The 18000-nt window shown below is 31.8% G+C and overlaps 1 protein-coding gene across 2 annotated transcripts; it reads right to left on the minus strand.

Annotated features, from left to right (window-relative positions):
• Window positions 1-3794: 3794 nt before the first annotated feature.
• LOC109170487 (ethylene-responsive transcription factor ABR1-like) lies at window positions 3795-5823 on the minus strand. Of its 2 annotated transcripts, XM_019319623.1 has the most exons (3): window positions 5679-5823; window positions 5104-5639; window positions 3795-4754 (listed from the first exon to the last, which is right to left on the minus strand). In XM_019319623.1, the coding sequence occupies exons 2-3, from the start codon at window positions 5606-5608 to the stop codon at window positions 4042-4044; spliced, it is 1218 nt and encodes a 405-aa protein (XP_019175168.1). In that variant the 5' UTR covers window positions 5609-5639; window positions 5679-5823; the 3' UTR covers window positions 3795-4041. The 2 variants fall into 2 exon arrangements, with proteins under 2 accessions (XP_019175168.1, XP_019175167.1); XM_019319622.1 differs by having other exon boundaries at window positions 5104-5823.
• Window positions 5824-18000: the final 12177 nt, after the last annotated feature.

Here is an 18000-nt window from a genome sequence, read left to right on the forward strand (position 1 = left end):
TTAATACCACCTTACTTAGAGTTTTTATTTTATTTTTTATTTTTACTCATTTTATTATTATTATTTTTTAAAAATAGAACGAATAAGGAGAAGAAAAAAACTGTCAATAAACTTCACGTACCCCAACATTTTCTTAAACTTCTAAAACTCTGCCCAACCCCTCCACGCATCCTCTCATCTCTCTCCTCCACATAAGAAAAATCTCGACAAAAGTTCTACTATTGTTACTTTTACGGGGCATTTGGTTAGAGAAAATTACAATTCTATTCGCACATAATTCTTACATAATTTCGAAGGTAAGCAAATTCAATTCTATCGTTTGGTTGGAGGGAATTGCAATTCCACGAAACTGAAATTCCCTCATTTTCATAGAATTAGAATCTTATGCCCCCCTTGATATTTAACTCCATGGGTAGGAAGAAAAAAATAACTTTCCTATCTTTAAAAAAAAAAAAAAAAGAAAAAAGAACTTAAAATAGATGTTTGACCTCTTTCGATTATATCATGTTTTCTTCTTATACTCTCAATAGAGAATGTCAATCAAAAGACCAACTTCAATCAAATATGTTTTCTCAAAATTCTATTATCTATTTTATTGCTTTCGTTATGTAATTCTATAGTTTATTTACAGCATGTTACATAAATTTTCTAAACCACTTTATTATCACATTATCTATCTCCCCATAGAATTACAATCCCTTTCCAACTTAATTCCCTCAGTGCAACTAAACGGCCTATTAATATCAATTCTTCCATTGAGATATGTAGAAGTAGTATGTTCCAGGTGACCAGGTCGTCTTACGTTTTAAAGACCCAATCATGAAAGTGATGAAACACAGAACGCACACATTCTGCCAATTAAGTGTTCAAAATCGCAATAATAATGTGCGTACCATTCCCATTACCTATCAAGAATGTATTTGTCAGCAATCATGTTATGCGTCAACTCGTCAACGTGCCTTACATTTTGTTACGGAGTATATTAATAAAGATGTTATATACACTAGTGGCTAGTGCAGTAGTGCACATGTATTTAACATGTAAATAGGTTGAAATAATTCTAAGGTACCTAAAAAAAAATAGAGTAATCACATTACCTTAAAATATTACAGTCATATGTATCAATTTTGAGGTAATATGACATTATCAAGTAATTTTATAACTTGAACCAAGTAAGGTAATATAATATACATTATCAAACTTAAATTACTTAGGTAATTTAAGATTACTTGAACCAAACGCCCCTAAGAGTACATGAATATAATGCCCCTTAAGTTTAGGGACAAACTTATTATATATAATGTGATGTATTATAATACTATTTTTTGAAATACTCATGATTCTTACCAGGTAATATATATTTTATACGTTCTCAAATATTTTTAGTCCAAATAATTTAAGTCCCCACTACCGGAGTAATGTATTATTATATTTTCAATGCTAAATTAAAAAAGATTAAATTCAATGGCCCTGTTTGGTAAATGGCTGTTAGCTGATAGTTATTAAATGTTAGCTGATTGTGCTAATTAGAAAGTATAACTAGTTGATAATATTAGCTGTTGTAGAAAAATATTTGGTAAATTAGCTGTTAGCTGATAGCTGTTTGATATTATTCTTTTCTTAAAAAGCTAATTGAAAAAGTTGCTTAGAGTAACTTTTTGAATTTTAGCATTTTGGAGTTGCAAAAAACTAATTAACCAAACACTTATATTGATATTTTAACTAAATCAAACAATTAATAGTAATTAAAAAAAAAGAAGTCAAAATTGACCTATAGGCCAATTTTTTACCAAACAGGGCCAATACTTTTCGCACTTAATAAAAATCTACTGCTGAGATGACACCTTTGTGGCTCTCCTTGAGGGAATGTCACAGGATCAAACCCGGGTGATGGGGTGTTGATTCTTTAGACTGCATTAGTTAGAGAAGGTATAAAACAGATACTATATTGTAATAGAGTTAATAGTATTACAAAAAAATCTACTGTTGAGCAAAATCGATACATTTCGCACTTAGGGTGTGTTTGGAAACTCGAAAAATAATTTCTGGAAATCATTTTTCGGATTACTGGTGTTTGGCAAGCAATGAAAAACTAAAGTCAATGGAAAATAACTTCTGGTCAAAGGAAAATTATCTTGTTTTTTAGGAAAATAACTTCCCCTTTTTTTGGGGGGAAGTCATTTTCCAGATTCATTTTGGCGACATTGTTAATCTTCTCCTTTCACACTCTTCCTCTCTCCTCTCTTTTCTAAGCAATGTCGACCATTAATTCCGGTGGCAGCTTCAATTTTCCGGGCGATGAATTTTCGACACTGCAGCAGCTTCAGTTTTCCGGGCAACGAATTTTCGGCGCTGCAGCAGTTTCTTCACGGCGCAAATTTCTGGGCGCAACATCCGCTTCTCCGGCAACAGTTGGTGCCTGGTGACCTGGTGGCGTTTTGATCTGCCAGCATCACATTCTTTCTACATTCAACAACAAAATTGTATTTAATTTGGTGAAAAGCAAATCAATTTAAGATGTGATTTTGGCAGCTTAAGTACGTTCAACAGCAAATAATTCCAGAAAATGGGATTAATTCCAATTTGAGATATACCAGATTTTGCTTTGTTTGTTACTTTCAATTGCAATTTTATTTTGATTTTTATATTCTTAATTAAAAAGAATTAAAAATTTTAATTATACAATTTTAACTCATTTTTCAGAAAAGGAACCAAACACACAAAGATAGTTTTCTATTGTGCATCTAAACACCGAAAAAGAAAATATCTTCTGAAAAATGACTCATTTTCTAGAAAATATTTTTCAAAAGTCATTTTCCTACTTTCCAAACGGACCCTTAATACAAATACTAAAACTTTTAATTAGACTCACCTTAAAATATTCTGCGAAAGGGGGCGTAATCTTCGGATTAGAATGTTCCAAGTAAAGTTTAGTTAGCATATTACATTATTACTTTACCGGAAATGGTAGGCAAGCGACCAAAGCATATTTACCACTTCCAGAAACAGTAAAATATTCCTGCAAAAGCAAAGCACGTGTTAATTGTTCATTGTCACCAACCCTGACACGTCATATCTCTGTCCAAAACAACAACGTTGTCCTTCGCCTTCATACGTGGGTATGGGACCCATTTCTGGAGTTTCATTTTTAAATAAGATTTCTCGCATTACACGTGGGGCGGTTGCCGGTTGATGTGTCGCTTCCACAGTAGCTTCATCTTTTATGAAATAAAAAAAATTTGATAACGTGTTTCCTTTTTATGGAATGAAAAATAAAAAATATAAATTATTACGGAATAATATTCTATATATTTATCTCATTCTCACACACAAAAGGCGAAATCTTTTGCAACGAAAATTTTACATTCCAACCCGTCTAAATGATGAATGGATAAGTTACGGTGACTCATCAAAACTCGTAAGTGATATTTACCTCATTCTCCCTCAACAATAATAGGTAATGTATTCTAAGCATAACTATTTTTTTAATTTGCTTCAAAATTTTAAACATATTTTTGAATTTTTCATTTTGTATAATTTTGATGTCCTCGTTCATTTTAAGTATGATTTTACATGCATTGGGAGTGTGAGTCGATCAATATTCATTGATAATAATAAACAAATATGAAAGATTGTGGCATTTATCACAAATTATTTAATTTGGTATAATATTTAGAGAACAAGAAATTATATTTTTGTAATCAAAATGCAACCGCCCAATAATCTTTCGGATAAAACAATTATATTTGTACAAACCTAATGAACATAAAATGGTGATACATTTTTACTCCGCATAAAGATAAAATAACAATTATATTTTTTTCTGTGTAGTTTGCAGATTATTACAGAGAAATTGAATTTATCCAATGCACAATACACTATCTAATAGTTATGATTGGTTTTCTCATGATCCCAAAAAATATAACAATGATGGTCCTGTTCTATTCTGAAACTACAGATCTACGAATGAAACTGTAAACCAATAATTAAACAAAGGAAAAGAATGGAGTACGTATTTTGTATGGAAATTAAAACTGAAATTCAACTAGAAGAGGGAGGATATTGGCTGCCGGAATTAGTCCAATAAGGTGATTGAAAAGAGGAGCCGGTAGTCGGGCTTTGACTTGATTGTGGCCGGAAATAACTTGACTGCTGACCGGAGAAGGTCATCAGGGGAAATGGACCTGAAGGGGCGGTTATTGAAGGAGAAGAGGAAGGGAACGAATGGGAATGGAAAACCGCCATTGAAGAGGAGCGGAACATTTGTTCTAACAAGCTATTAGGCCGCTGGCCGTGAACGTCGCCGGGGTTCTGAAGCAACTGGGAATATGCCAGATAGTCTCCGGCGACGGCAGGGCTACCTTGACTAGGCTGCAGATGAGCTTGATAGGACGGTTGAGATGGGGCGTTGGCCGGCAATTGGGAGGCCGAAATGGCGGCGGCTTGCGGCGGCGGCAATGATCGAACGTTTTCCGGGAAATTTAGCTTGGCTCTGTTGCCTCTGAACCTAAGCGCTGCTTCATCATATGCTCTGGCGGCCGCCTCCGCCGTCTCAAATGTTCCTAACCAAACTCTTGCAGCCTTCTGCGGATCCCTTATTTCCGCCGCCCATTTCCCCCACGGCCTCTGTCTAACCCCTCTATATCTTCTTCTTCTTTCTCCACTCCCTTGATCTTGTACAGCAGACGCTACGGCGGTTGTGACGGTGGAGGTGGCGCCGACCATGATAGGTGGTGTTATGAAGTTCGTAGTTTCTGCAATCAAAGATTAAAGATCGAACAAAACATTAGATTATATATTCCATTCTTAAATAGGACATTAGACGAAATTAAATTTTTTTGAAGTGATTATAAGTTTTTTTCGGAATAAATATTTTGATTTAAAGCAAATAGTGCATGCTATGATAAACCTCCCATATGGAGCTTGATAATAGGAGTACATGCAATAATATACGTACTCATTATGAAATTAAATACAAAAATAAAATAAATATATATTTTTTGCAAAAAAACAGAAAACAATTGAAGATGAAAAATTGAACTAGAAATGAAGAAAAGATAGAGAATTATGGGAAGATAACGGAGAAATGAATGAGTATAGTACCAAGTTTAACAGAGGATGACGATGATTCTCCGCCTCTAAACCCTCCATAAACCCTCGGAGCTTGTTCGGCGAACTGAGTTACACCCTCTTCTTGATCCCGTCGCCTCTTCTGTCCGGCCAATGAGCCGGAGCTCGACGATGAATACACAGACGACGGTGAATTTGCGGAATAAACTCCGGAGCCGCCAACTACCGGCGCCATAACGGGGGGAGCGGTTTCCGTCTGATAATAACTCCTCTGCTGTCCCGACACCACATGCGTCAGCGCCGTCACCATTGCCGACATCTCCCTCATCTGACCAAATTCCGAAAATATCGGCGGCGGCGCAGCCGCCGACAAAACACAGTCGGTTTCCGTCTGTAACTGCCGCTGCATGATTCCTTCAAAAGATTCCGTATACCCAGATTCTACGGCGCCGATTTCTTCTCTCCGGTTGCCCGCAGCCTGAAAAATGGCAAACTCATCGGAATCTCCGTCGTTCGCCACCTTTATAAACATGCACATAAACCCTCCGCAAGATGGCGCTTTCCCAGTCGAGATAGAGAATTAGAACTAACACCCTAGCTAGCTACCCTTCTCTGATCTGATCTATATAACAACCAAACAAAAGACTTTTACAAAATCAAACCGATCTTCCCATTCCCGCAATTTGTATCGAATTTGAATGCTTTCAATTCAATTATTTTCTGTCACAGGTGACTTTTTCAGAAGATCTTAGCTAGTAGGAAGAATATATAAAGTGTTGAATAGAGTTGTACGCCGCCAATGAAACAGTACGTGCTCGATCATAAGGATCAACCCATAAATTCCATAATTTATTTCTAATAATATAATTAATTAATCCGTAATAGTCACGACATAAACATAGTATTTTGTGTTGTTTTCAATATTAATTTTACATGTTTGATGGTATGCCCCTCAAATAAATATAAATATGCATAGTATAAAGTGGGTTTGGATATTGCTGACCTGCCAAAACTACCATAGCACCATGCATTTAGCGGCCGACTAAGGATGTGGGTGTGAGTGTGTTCACATTGTTTGTTTGACTGAGATCAGAATAGGATAGGATAGTAAAGTGAATTTACATAAATACACCTTAGCTTCCTTGGTTCTTAATCAAACAGATCCGTTCTTTATGATTAATTTGTCGGTTTGTTTGGTGTGGGTGAAAGAGAAAGAGAAAGAGAGAGAACAGGGGAAAAGAAGGAAGTCATGTTTGAATTGTGCTCTTCATTTTTTTAAAATTTATTTTTATGGGTTTATGAATTTGGTTCATTGAATTTATTCAAGAAAACTGATGAGACGTTTGGGCTTCTTGCTTACGCACGGTTGTATTGAATGAGCTCCCTGTCCCCATTAGGGGGATTGTTCACAGATTTAAATAAAAAAGGAAAAATGGCACTTTTTCTCCCTGAGTTATATACTTATAGTACTTTTTCTCTCTCAATTATTTTAGTGGCTGTTTTTCCCCCTAAAATGTTAAATGGACATATTTACTCTTAAAATAAATATTTTATTTATTTTTCTTCTCCAACAAATTATGACCATAATTTGGTTCAAACCAAATAAACACTATAGCAACCAAACTGAAATATTCCAATTACAATTTAGAATCGAAACTCGATATTTAGAGTTTATTAAAATCCCGGAACAGACGGTTCATGTTCCGAACTGAAAAAATAAAATACATTTATTGTTGAATTTAGACTATTTTTAAAATAAAAATAAAATTTTAAAATAAAAACGGTTCAAAATCGCGAACCGGGTCTGGAACCTCCAGTTCACGGTTCAGGATCCAATTTTTTTGATTCATAATTTTAATAAATTGAAATCCAAATATTGGGTTCTAGATCTGAATCATAACCGGAAACTTTTAATTCGATTGCTATAGTGTCCGATTCAGTTCGAACCGAATCGTAATCATCCTTACGTATACGCAATAATTTGTTGGAGAAATAAAATAAATAAGATGTTTATTTTAAGGGTATAAATGTCAATTTAATATATTAGGGGGAAAAACAACCACTTTTAGAATAATTGAAGGGGTTAATGTGCTTACCTAAATAATTGAGGGGGAAAAAGTGCTATAAGTATATAATTCAGAGGGAAAAAGTGCCATTTTCCCAATAAAAAATTACCATCATGAAAGAGAAGCAAGTGAGAGAATATTAGACATCCTTGGACAAAGAATGAAATTTTTATGGTCCCGATGCAAGATAAAGATAACAATTGGTTGTTCATTTTTTATTGCATTAAAAACCTCTTTTCATTTTTTTTTACTTTTCTTTTTCTTTTTCTCTTTCCTCCTCATCTCTCCTACTTGGCACCTAAAAAACTACACCAAAGTCTCCACTATTGAGGATGCCCTACTACGGTTGTAAAAATGAAAAATGCGTGGGAAAGGGTAATTGAATGAGTGGAGAATGTTTTTTTTTTTTTTTTTATACCCATAGTTTTCACCGTCAATTGTGACACCTCTTTTAAATAAAGATGGGTAGTTCCTTCCACCCAACCACACACTAGATTTAATTTAGTGGAGAATGTTATGAGAGAATGTGTAGTTAGTGTGATTTATTCTTTTAACCATCCTATCATATCACAATGTGAAACTTTTAGAGCAGAGCAAATACTAATTTTGGTCACACGAGTATTAGCAAAATATAATTTTGGTCTACATATTTAATTCCTACAAATTTTCATCCATGGTTATTATTTTAGCGCCAAAATTTATCACACTGGTCACCCCTTCATTTAAGGCATGCTGAAATTTCAAAATTTTAAGGACATTTTTGTCTTTTTCAACTTAAGATTCCAATTTGAACATGAATAAAATGATTTAAGCTTTAAAATCGATCTCAATTCGCAGTTCTATTACTCATTATATTCAACCTTAATTTGAGGAAGAGAACTGTGAATTGAGATAAATCCTAGGGCTTAAATCCCGCTATTAATGCTCAAATTGGGATCTTAATTTAAAAAAGGACGAAATGCCCTTAATAATTTCATATTTTGGCATGTCTTAATTTAATGGGTGACTGGTGTGACGATTTTTTGCACTAAAATAATAGTCGTTGATGAAAATTGGTACTAAAACAATTGTCGTAGATGAGAATTGGTAGGAATTAAACATGTAGACCAAAACATGTAGAATTGCTAATACTCCTGGGACCAAAATTGGTATTTGCTTTTTCGAATGAGATATTTGGTCATTTATTGACCTAAGAAAATGTCTTGTTTGGTAACATAGTTAGCTTATTAGTCAATTTTAGCTTATTTAACTACTATTTTGAAAGGAAAATTCAATAATTTATTAAATCATAGAAGCAATACAAAAAGGAACACTATCCAACCAAATAGTAGAACCAGTACTAGCTAGAACGAGCTGCCCTAGCCAGAACATGAGCAAGCTTGTTCACTGATCTTGGAACAAAGAGAATAGACACTGAATCAAAGTGTCGTTTGAGATTGCATCAATCCTTAATAACACAAATCGCAAATGAGGAATCCGTAGAAGAATGGTTAAGCAAATTACAAACCACCTGACAGTCTGTATAGATGGACACTTTATGATAGCCATGAACCATAACTCACGACAGTGCTTCTTTGATAGCAAGAGCCTCCGCTAATTGTGCATCATTGAGACATCATAGAGGACCATTCTTCGTTGTCACGTAACTTCCTGTTAATAAAATATCTATTATGGGTATTTGATTAATTTGTTTTTCCAGTCCAAACACCTCAAAGTCTATAGAAGCGCGGAATAATGATCCAAGTGTCCAAGTAGCACTTCCTGTTTTCGTTGAAACCACTACTGATATTTCCAATCCACTGACTCTTCTAGTACGTAGGTTGTGCAAGTGTGCAACTTTACACTCTAACCTACGCAAAAACTCTACATATGATTTTCAATGAATGATTAATCTGATACTGACACATATTTTGGAGTACCCTTATCCCATCTTCCTCCAAACTTCTCACCCACCTTTATCAATTGACCCATTCCGCACCACTTCTTGCGTTGATTCAACTTGATCACATTTTTAGTAAGAACGCATCACAAAAAAAAGAAATTAAAATTTTAAAGATATGAATTAGCCAAGCACTTTATGCTCGGATGTCATGTAATGATTCTCTATATGGGAGTTCATGAAATCGAATCTCAGTGGAGACGGTATTGACTCTTTGTGCTTCAACAAGTTGAGAAAGTATAAATGAACAGATACTACAATGTAATAGGGTTAGTAACATTCAATAAAAATAAATTATAAAATCATTTTTAAGAATCTCATATACATCCCTAATAATTAAATGAAAGCATATCAGCATATTTTTAAATAGCATTATGCTATTTTTCACTTTATATTTTACCTCCTAATTTAATATTTTACTTTCTAATGTGACAATAATTTTTTGAACTTTTTTTTTTAGCATGATCTGACGTCGATCCAATTTAATTAGCCAGCCCCCTTCCCCTTTTTAAATGTAAAATATTGGGGGAACATTAATATAATTGGTACGCTTTTCCTTTTTAGGGCAAGAATGAATAGTCATATACACACTACTTTTCCATATCTTAATCGGACTTCAAAAGAATGGAACTACTCAGCTGTTTGTGTAATTTGTAGCCACCATTAGTGAAAGTGCGCGCATTTCTATAAATGTTTATTAAACACTGCTTTATTAGGTAAATTTTTTTTCCCCATAATATAACTAGAAAATGTTAATTTCATCATTTTTTAAGTGACGAGAAAAATTCTATGCATTAAGTAAATTCTATTCATATGTATTATTTACAAATCATACGTAAAAAGTATCTCATATTAGAAAGATCTCGTACAACAGACTCAATTAAAAGTGTATTGAGAAGAATCAAACACATACCAAATTTGATATATTTTAACTATGTAGCTTTTGATAATCTGTTTAACATGCAATAAAACTGACCAAATTACGAAGATTAAATTAATCAAATATATAAGCTAAGGTGTGACGTCCACTTGATAGGATAGATGATTTACTACGTATATTAATAGTGTCTAAATTCGAGTCACTAAAGTGATATTCATATTGCAAAGCATAATTACTATCTAAACGTGACTAATTCAATTTAATTATTCATTAATATATCGCATATAAATATTAATTAAACTGTTGTGTATGGGGATAGCTAATTATTTATTATTATTATTATCACCATCGCACCCTTCTGCACGACAATGAAAATAAGCAGCTAACAAGCTACGCATCGTCCCCAATAGTTGCAGATTTTGAAGAATTTTTACAGGTGTGATTTAAAAAGAGAAGATGAGAGATGAGAGATAAGAGAAAAGGGAAAAAAAAAGTAAAATAAAATCCAAAAAAAAAAAAAGAATAGTGTCAGATTAGTGCGCCCGACTGGGCGCATCACGCAGCAAATGGAGCAATTTTTTTGGGGTCGGCCACACTTTGGAAACAAAAATTCAATTCTTTAGCTAAGAACCCATATCCTTCTTTCTCCTCTCCTTCCTCAAAAATTTTACCAAAAATCATTAATGGAGTGCTCTAAAATGAGTGTAAACGTAAAAATAAAAATAATAAAATAAAATAAATATCCCCACCTAAATAGTAAATACTCTTTTTTAAATATTATTTACGCCACCAAAAGAATTGAATATTTCTTCGTGCCATTTTTTAATCAAGTTCATGTAATGGATAACGTACGGTCAATGCACGACTCTGAATTGCAATTTTATCTTTACCCAGAGTAGAATAAATGAAATGATAATAATAAATAAAGAAATAAATAAATAAATAATTGTGTTTTGTGTACATGAGTTGCTCTGATCTGTCGTTGTTTGTCAGCTCTAATAAATAAAATTAATATATAATACTGCGCAATATAATACTGTTTTTAAAGGTAAAACATTATTATTAAAGTGGAAAGAATTAAGAATATAATGTCAGAAGACAACAATAAAATCGCAGTCCCATTTTGTTTACCGGCGAATTGGTATTCTCCAATTGCTGTTCTTTAATGTACAACAGAAACTGGCCAATGATCTTTTATTATCCATATATAAATATGCACGAGTGTGTATTTTATTGTCCGAAAGAATCGGAAGTGTGAATCATGGATTAAAATAGATTTGTTGGAATGTTGGATTTTTATCATTTGATTTATTTGTTAAATGAAGATAAATTATTACACTAGTACATAATCAGTCATTTATGTTCGAAGTAATGTAAAATATACGTCTAAAGTAGGTTGAATGCATATGCCGGAGACGCAAATTGTATGAACAATATACGTTCGAGGTAAACACAGACGTATATATTCATTTTTTTTAAACACTATATGCGTCCAATGTTACAATACATCGAACGCAGATTATCCATTATTTAAAAAATTAAAAAAATAATTAAATACTGTCATTTTAATTACAAAAATACCACCGTCTTCACTATACGCGTCCGATGTATAAACTTCGAACGCAAATTGATAGGTTTTTATGATCTTTTTGTACTAGTGTTATTATTATTATTATTATTATTATTATTATTATTATTATTATTATTGTTATTATTATTATTAGAGATTTTTATTGTATTCCAACCTCATTAATATTCAATTTGGTTGGATAATTGACTTAATAATTACTAATCACTGTTGAGCATATAACCATTAATGTGCAATCCAACTATTAGTTTAGGCTTTTAGTTGAGATGGAGCACATGATTCAATTTCGTATCAGAGTCGGACCGACTTAGACTTTTAGTTGAGATGGAGCACATGCTTCAATTATCTATATATCTTAAGTTTGATGTTTGTAAGAGTTGTCCACTCCAAGATTCACTTAGCATATATGCATCTACACATGCATTAATCAAAGATTGAGGTACTATAGAAAGAGTTAATGCAATAATTAATTTTTTTTTTTTAAAGTTTTTCCGAGTTATGAGTTGGGACAATATTTTTATTGTTTGGTACAATTCGATCATACCATATTGGCATATTTTAATTGGACTAAACTGAACGTGCAATATAAATCTAGAAAATATCATTAGAGAATTTATTTAAAAAATGAATTATTTTTCCTTCGATCAAAAAATATATTTTCTGTTAACTTATTTTTTCATTGATAGTCCTAACAAACCTTGAAAATTACGAATTTTCAAAATAACTCTCATTTCAAAATTTTCAAAGTACGTATAAATAGATGTCTATGTTCTCTTTTATCTTAAAAAAAATAATTGTACTATTATTTTACATCAAAATGTGTAAGACAATTATCTATTCCTCTAAATATAACAAAATTTATCTGACAACTACAATGTAGTGTGATGACATCTGGATTATCATTTTAAATAGATGGTCATAGGTTCAAACAGGGACTTAATTTTTTTGGAAAAGTATATAACATATACTACCTTGTAAAGACACACAAATTAAGAAACAATTTACAGTGTGTTTATTATGAAAATATATAATTAATTTAATTTAATATAATATATCAAATATAGTTTTAAAATTTTGTATGGATATTGTATTTGGGTGGAAGGTAGTAGGAAAGTTGGAGTTGAATTGATCAAAGGCAACAACTCTATCGCCGATTGCTGCTAAAAACGATAAGAACATGATTGTGTTGATAAGGTCAACGGAGACCGTGGTTGACGGTTTTTATGCACACGTGGCGGGGTGTGTTTATTACTGTTTATAGTATGATTATGATTATTATTGTAGGATTTTGGTGGATTCAGACTTCACAGTGCCGGTGTAGGTTAGCCAAAAGTTCTAAACACATGTAATCAAGTCAAATTTAAATACCCAATCACCTCATGTTCAGATGACACCTCGGTATTTGAAATTTCACCCCGCCTGATTGTATTTCGGATCTGTTTGTTATTTAATACAAGTTTGCATTTGGTTTTCAAAAAATGTTCAAATGACACTTCTATATATAGCTCTCTTTGAGAGAAGGTCACATGATCAAACTCTGGTGTTGAGTGTTGACTCTTTGGACTACAGTACTTAGAGAAAATATAAAATAAATACTACATTATAATAAAGTCAATAATATTAAAAACAGTTAAATTTAAATAATTAAAATTTAATTTAATTTTTTTTTTTAAATAGTAAATACTCAAAATGGTCCCTCGACTATAGCTAAATTCACAAATTGGTCCTCGACTTTCAATTTCAACCAATTAAGTCCTTAACTTTGTAATTTTGACACGATTTGGTCCTCCATCTATTTGACCGTTTGTTGACCGTGATCGACGATCTCCAGAAGAACCTTCAGCTCTCGTCGGAGCACATGGAGGCCTCCAGGATGACGTTGCACTGGTTCGGAAACACGTCGTCTTCTTCGCTCTGGTACGAACTCAACTACACTTAATCCAAATGGAGGATGAAGAAAGGCGACCGGATTTGGTAGATTGCTTTCAGCAGTGGATTCAAATGTAACAGTATGATCTGGAAATGCAACCAGAACCTTAAAAAGTCGACGATGGACCATGAAATTACATATATAACTTCAAAAATCACAGTCAACAAACGGTCAAATAGACAGATGACCAAATTGTGTTAAAATTACAAAGTTAAGGACTTAATTGGTTGAAATTGAAAGTTGAGGACCAATTTGTGAATTTAGCTATAGTCGAGGGACCATTTTGGGTATTTACTCTAAAAAAAATTAGAACTCAATTCGACTTTAATAAATTATAATTTTTTTGATCTTGAACTATATAAATATACTTAATAAATATTACTCGGTATTTTTTTTATTAAGAAATATCATAACCACAATTAATATATATCTCCATTATGACCATTTTGTAATATACAAATATATATATATATATATATATATATATATATATATATATATATATATAAAGAAAAACTCAAGTTGTACATTACGCAAATTTAAACCCAGTTTAATAATAATGATTACATTTGAATATTTATTGAATTGAGTGTGACTAGTTCAAACTTACACCCACTAATATTTAGATCATACCTTATTAAAATTATTTATTATATTTTTAGAAGTATATACTTTTATCATATAATCTGTATTAATTAAAAAACTGAGTGAATTGTTAATGAAATAAACTATTAAGCAATGCACTTAAATTATTAAAAATTATGAAATAAATTGGGTGTACAAATTATTTAGTGGTTTATTAGCTCATTGTAATAAATGCACACTTTAAAAAAAAAATGAAGAAAAAAATGTTGAGTTAGGAAATATAGGACATGTGCTTTGAGTGCGAAAGCATGCAATGCGCAAAATAGAACAAATGGTACCTTTAACCTTTCTTTATAACTTTATTAAAATAACTAATAATTACTAAGAATTATTAAGACTTCCGTCAAGCAAATCTTATTCAAGCTTTACATCACATCACAAAAATTTGAAGCCGATTCATATCACGCAACTAAATCTACATGACTACATGGGCTTTATCAGAAGGCCACGTTGCACCTATTTTTCATTTCTCAGAAAATTCAATCATTTCTAGATTCTAGAAGGCCCACTTGAGAGTAGTTACAAAAGACACTATTCGCAGACACGAGGCCCATATATATGCCTCACTATTATTTTTTTTTAATACTCATAATTTTATTTTATTTTAAAAAAAAAAACCAGTGGTATATTAATTAAGGTCCAAGCTCAAGACATGATCAATGGATAAAAAAGAGACAGTAAAACAGTTCTTATAGTCAAACAATGACAATGTTTTCCTAGGTAAGCAATGGACAACCTTGTTCGTAAACCGTTTTGCAAAAAGAAAGCTCAAGTTAACAAAACTAGAAGCTATGGATCTAATATCATCCAAGATGAGATTAAAGGAAGAAAAAGAGTCATGCACATTCAAAATTCCATTCACTGCCGATAGACAGTCACTCTCAACTTGCAGGTCGTCAATGCCTTGATCTTTAATCCATTTCAGCGCCTCACGTATACCAATTGCTTCGGTCTCAGCTGGTTTGAAAAGGCAGCCCCAAGGTAGACTCATAATTTTTAAAAATATCTGCTCTATATTATTTCAAACATTTTTAGCTTAAATAAGCTAAATTCTATCTCCAGAATTCAAACTTATGACCACTTATTTAAAATAGTGAGTGTCATCACACTACTTTATAGTTGGTTTCATCAACCTATTTTAGAGTTCTATTCTTTTTAAGAGAAAATTTCAATTTTGGTCATATGACTATAGGGGCTTGTTAATTTCTGCCCCTAACTTTTAAAAGTGTCAATTTAGTACCTTAACTATGCAATTTTTGTCAATTTTGGTCACTCCGACCAAATTGCGGGCTAAATTTCGTCGGAAAATGTTAATAGTTAAAATAATGAGGGTATTTTGGTCATTTCAAGCCTCTTTTCTTCTTCTCCGGCGAGTCCATCCCTTCCTCTCCCGTTTCTGGCGTTATTTCTCTTTGTAAACCCTATCTTTAATATCATCAAGCCTCCTTTCCGCATCAACTTAGTTCATTGCATTCGCTAGAAATGGGAGGGGAAGAGATGGACTCGCCTGGGAAGAAGAAAAGAGACGTGAAATGACCAGAATATCCTCATTATTTTAACAATTAAAATTTTCTGGCAAAATTTGGCCGGCAATTTAACCGGAGTGACCAAAATTGATAATAATTATATAGTTAAGGTACTAAATTGACACTTTTAAAAATCAGGGGCTAAAATTAACAAGACCCCTATAGTCACATGACCAAAATTGAATTTTTTTTTATTTTTTATTTTTTATTTTTTAAATTATCACAAATTTTTGTTTGTCGACTTATAAAGTGATAAAACACTCTTAAATATTTGTAGATAATTACATTTTCAGAGTTAGACCTCTTGTTAAACTATAAGAGAATTTAATTTTTGAAGAATATAAGAGAATTTAATTTAATGTCTTTAAAAAAATTTAATGTCTTTAACTTTTATATGAGTTTACTTTTGATTGGTGAGTTCCGAATAATCTAATTATTTTTTTTAAAAATATTTTATTTTTATCATACTTGTGATTAAAAGGTGAAAAGTAAAATTTAAAGTGATATATTTTTACTAGTTGACAATGAAGTTTGTTTATTTTAAACTTATATAGGGGAAAAGAAGGTAAAATGTAATATTGAAAGAACCAAAAGTGACATATTGAACATTTTACAATTGGGGTAGAATTTAAAATATTTACGAGACATTTGATTTGAATGAAGAAATTAGGAATAGAGGAAATAGATCGTAATCTATCTATATATAAAAATAAAATCCTCCTTCCCAAAATTTCCCCCCAAAACTTAGGGGCATTTATGTAATATATTAATTTAATTAATTATAGAAATTATATATTATATATTATTCATATCCGTGTATGTATTTATTACTAATATGTAAAGAAAATTCTGTGTGAATAATAGGTAGTAGTGTATGACTAATTACCTTAATTAAATATAAATTAGATTACTATAAATCTGTGCATAACATATATTAGATTAGATTGCATATTTACCATATATGCATATTAGGATGGTATATTAAGCAGAGTAATACGTTTAGTATTTTACTAGAAATTATTTTAGTCAAATAATTAATTTTATTAATTAACCATATATATTTTCGTAAAATTAGCAATCAATTATTATTACATATTATATATTCCGCAATTCTCTTATGAACTTTTTGGAGAAAACAACCACCATCTATGTCTACAATGACATCGCTTATATTTGGTCTGAGACCCTCCGCCATTCCCTCCGCCTGGCGTCTCTATCGTGTCCCTTGGAGTTGAGAGAGGGCAGGATGAACTTCTGCCATGTATGTTTTTTTTCTTAGATTTCTTCTACTATCATTTCGTGTATATCTTGTGCGACGTCGTTCCTTCTGCGCTATTGTTTTTCTGCCTTTAATTCATCTTGCTTTTAGCGTTGCAGCAGATGACGAGTTGCATGGAGAGAGACAAAGGTTGATACGCGATTTGCATTGGTGAGGTTTTTATTATCTTAGTATTTTATTTTTCGTTTTGAGTTTTGTGTTTTTTTTTTTTTTTTTTTTTTTTTTTTGTGCATTTTCTGATTTTTAAACAAGAAAAGTTGTTCATAAGATAAAACAATTTTTTTTTTTGTTTATTTGTGGAAAAGATACGGATCTAGAGAGATCGACCGGGAACAGTAGAGTTCCTTACTCACCAAGTTGATAAAATTTGGAGAGGGACGAATTCTCTCTATATGTAAACATATAGAGAGGGAAGCATGATAGGATTGGAATACAGTAAAAACAAAAAAGAAGAGGTTAATGGCAAGATTCAAAAGAAGGTGGTGGAAAGTTGTTCTTCTTCATCTTATGAAAATACTTCTTCTAATTCTGATGAAGAATTAAAGGTCGGTTGATTAAAATATCTCTGTATGTGCATGCTTGAAAGTACCATTTACTGTTGTATTCTTTTATTGACATAAATTTAATTTCCTGTAATTAGATTTTTATAAAAATCATTGTTTTTTTTTTAATTTGTTTTTAGAGTATGGATTATTTGTTCCATTCAATGTTTAAAAAAAATAAAAATTGTGGGTTGTGCTTTAAGTAGTGACAGGTATCTAATGGTGAAATTATTGTTGTAGAAATCCGCTCTTAAAACTATAGTTGCACCTAAGAAATCAGTTTGACAAATCTAAAATCTTGTGCGTTATGCAGGAAGGATTTTATTTTTATTAATAGCATATATTATGATATGATTAATATTATTAAAGTAAGAAATTTATATATGATAAATTACTAAATATACTTATGGTAATGTTTATTTAAAATTTAATAAAATTAAAATATAATCCTCAAATTAAAATATAAAGTTATTTTGTCACTAACATTTTTTTTCAACTTTATTTAGTTATTTGACTATTCTTGAAATTTTAGGAC

The sequence above is a fragment of the Ipomoea nil genome, unplaced genomic scaffold (genome assembly GCF_001879475.1).
Source record: "Ipomoea nil cultivar Tokyo-kokei standard unplaced genomic scaffold, Asagao_1.1 scaffold3321, whole genome shotgun sequence".
In the NCBI taxonomy this organism is placed as follows: Eukaryota; Viridiplantae; Streptophyta; class Magnoliopsida; order Solanales; family Convolvulaceae; genus Ipomoea; species Ipomoea nil.

Coding starts and splice junctions, on each gene's coding strand:
- LOC109170487 (XM_019319623.1), bottom strand. CDS start 5,608: ATGTGCATGTTTATAAAGGTGGCGAACGACGGAGATTCCGATGAGTTT. Junction 4,755..5,103: donor GTCATCCTCTGTTAAACTTG/GTACTATACTCA, acceptor CTTTGATTGCAG/AAACTACGAACTTCATAACA.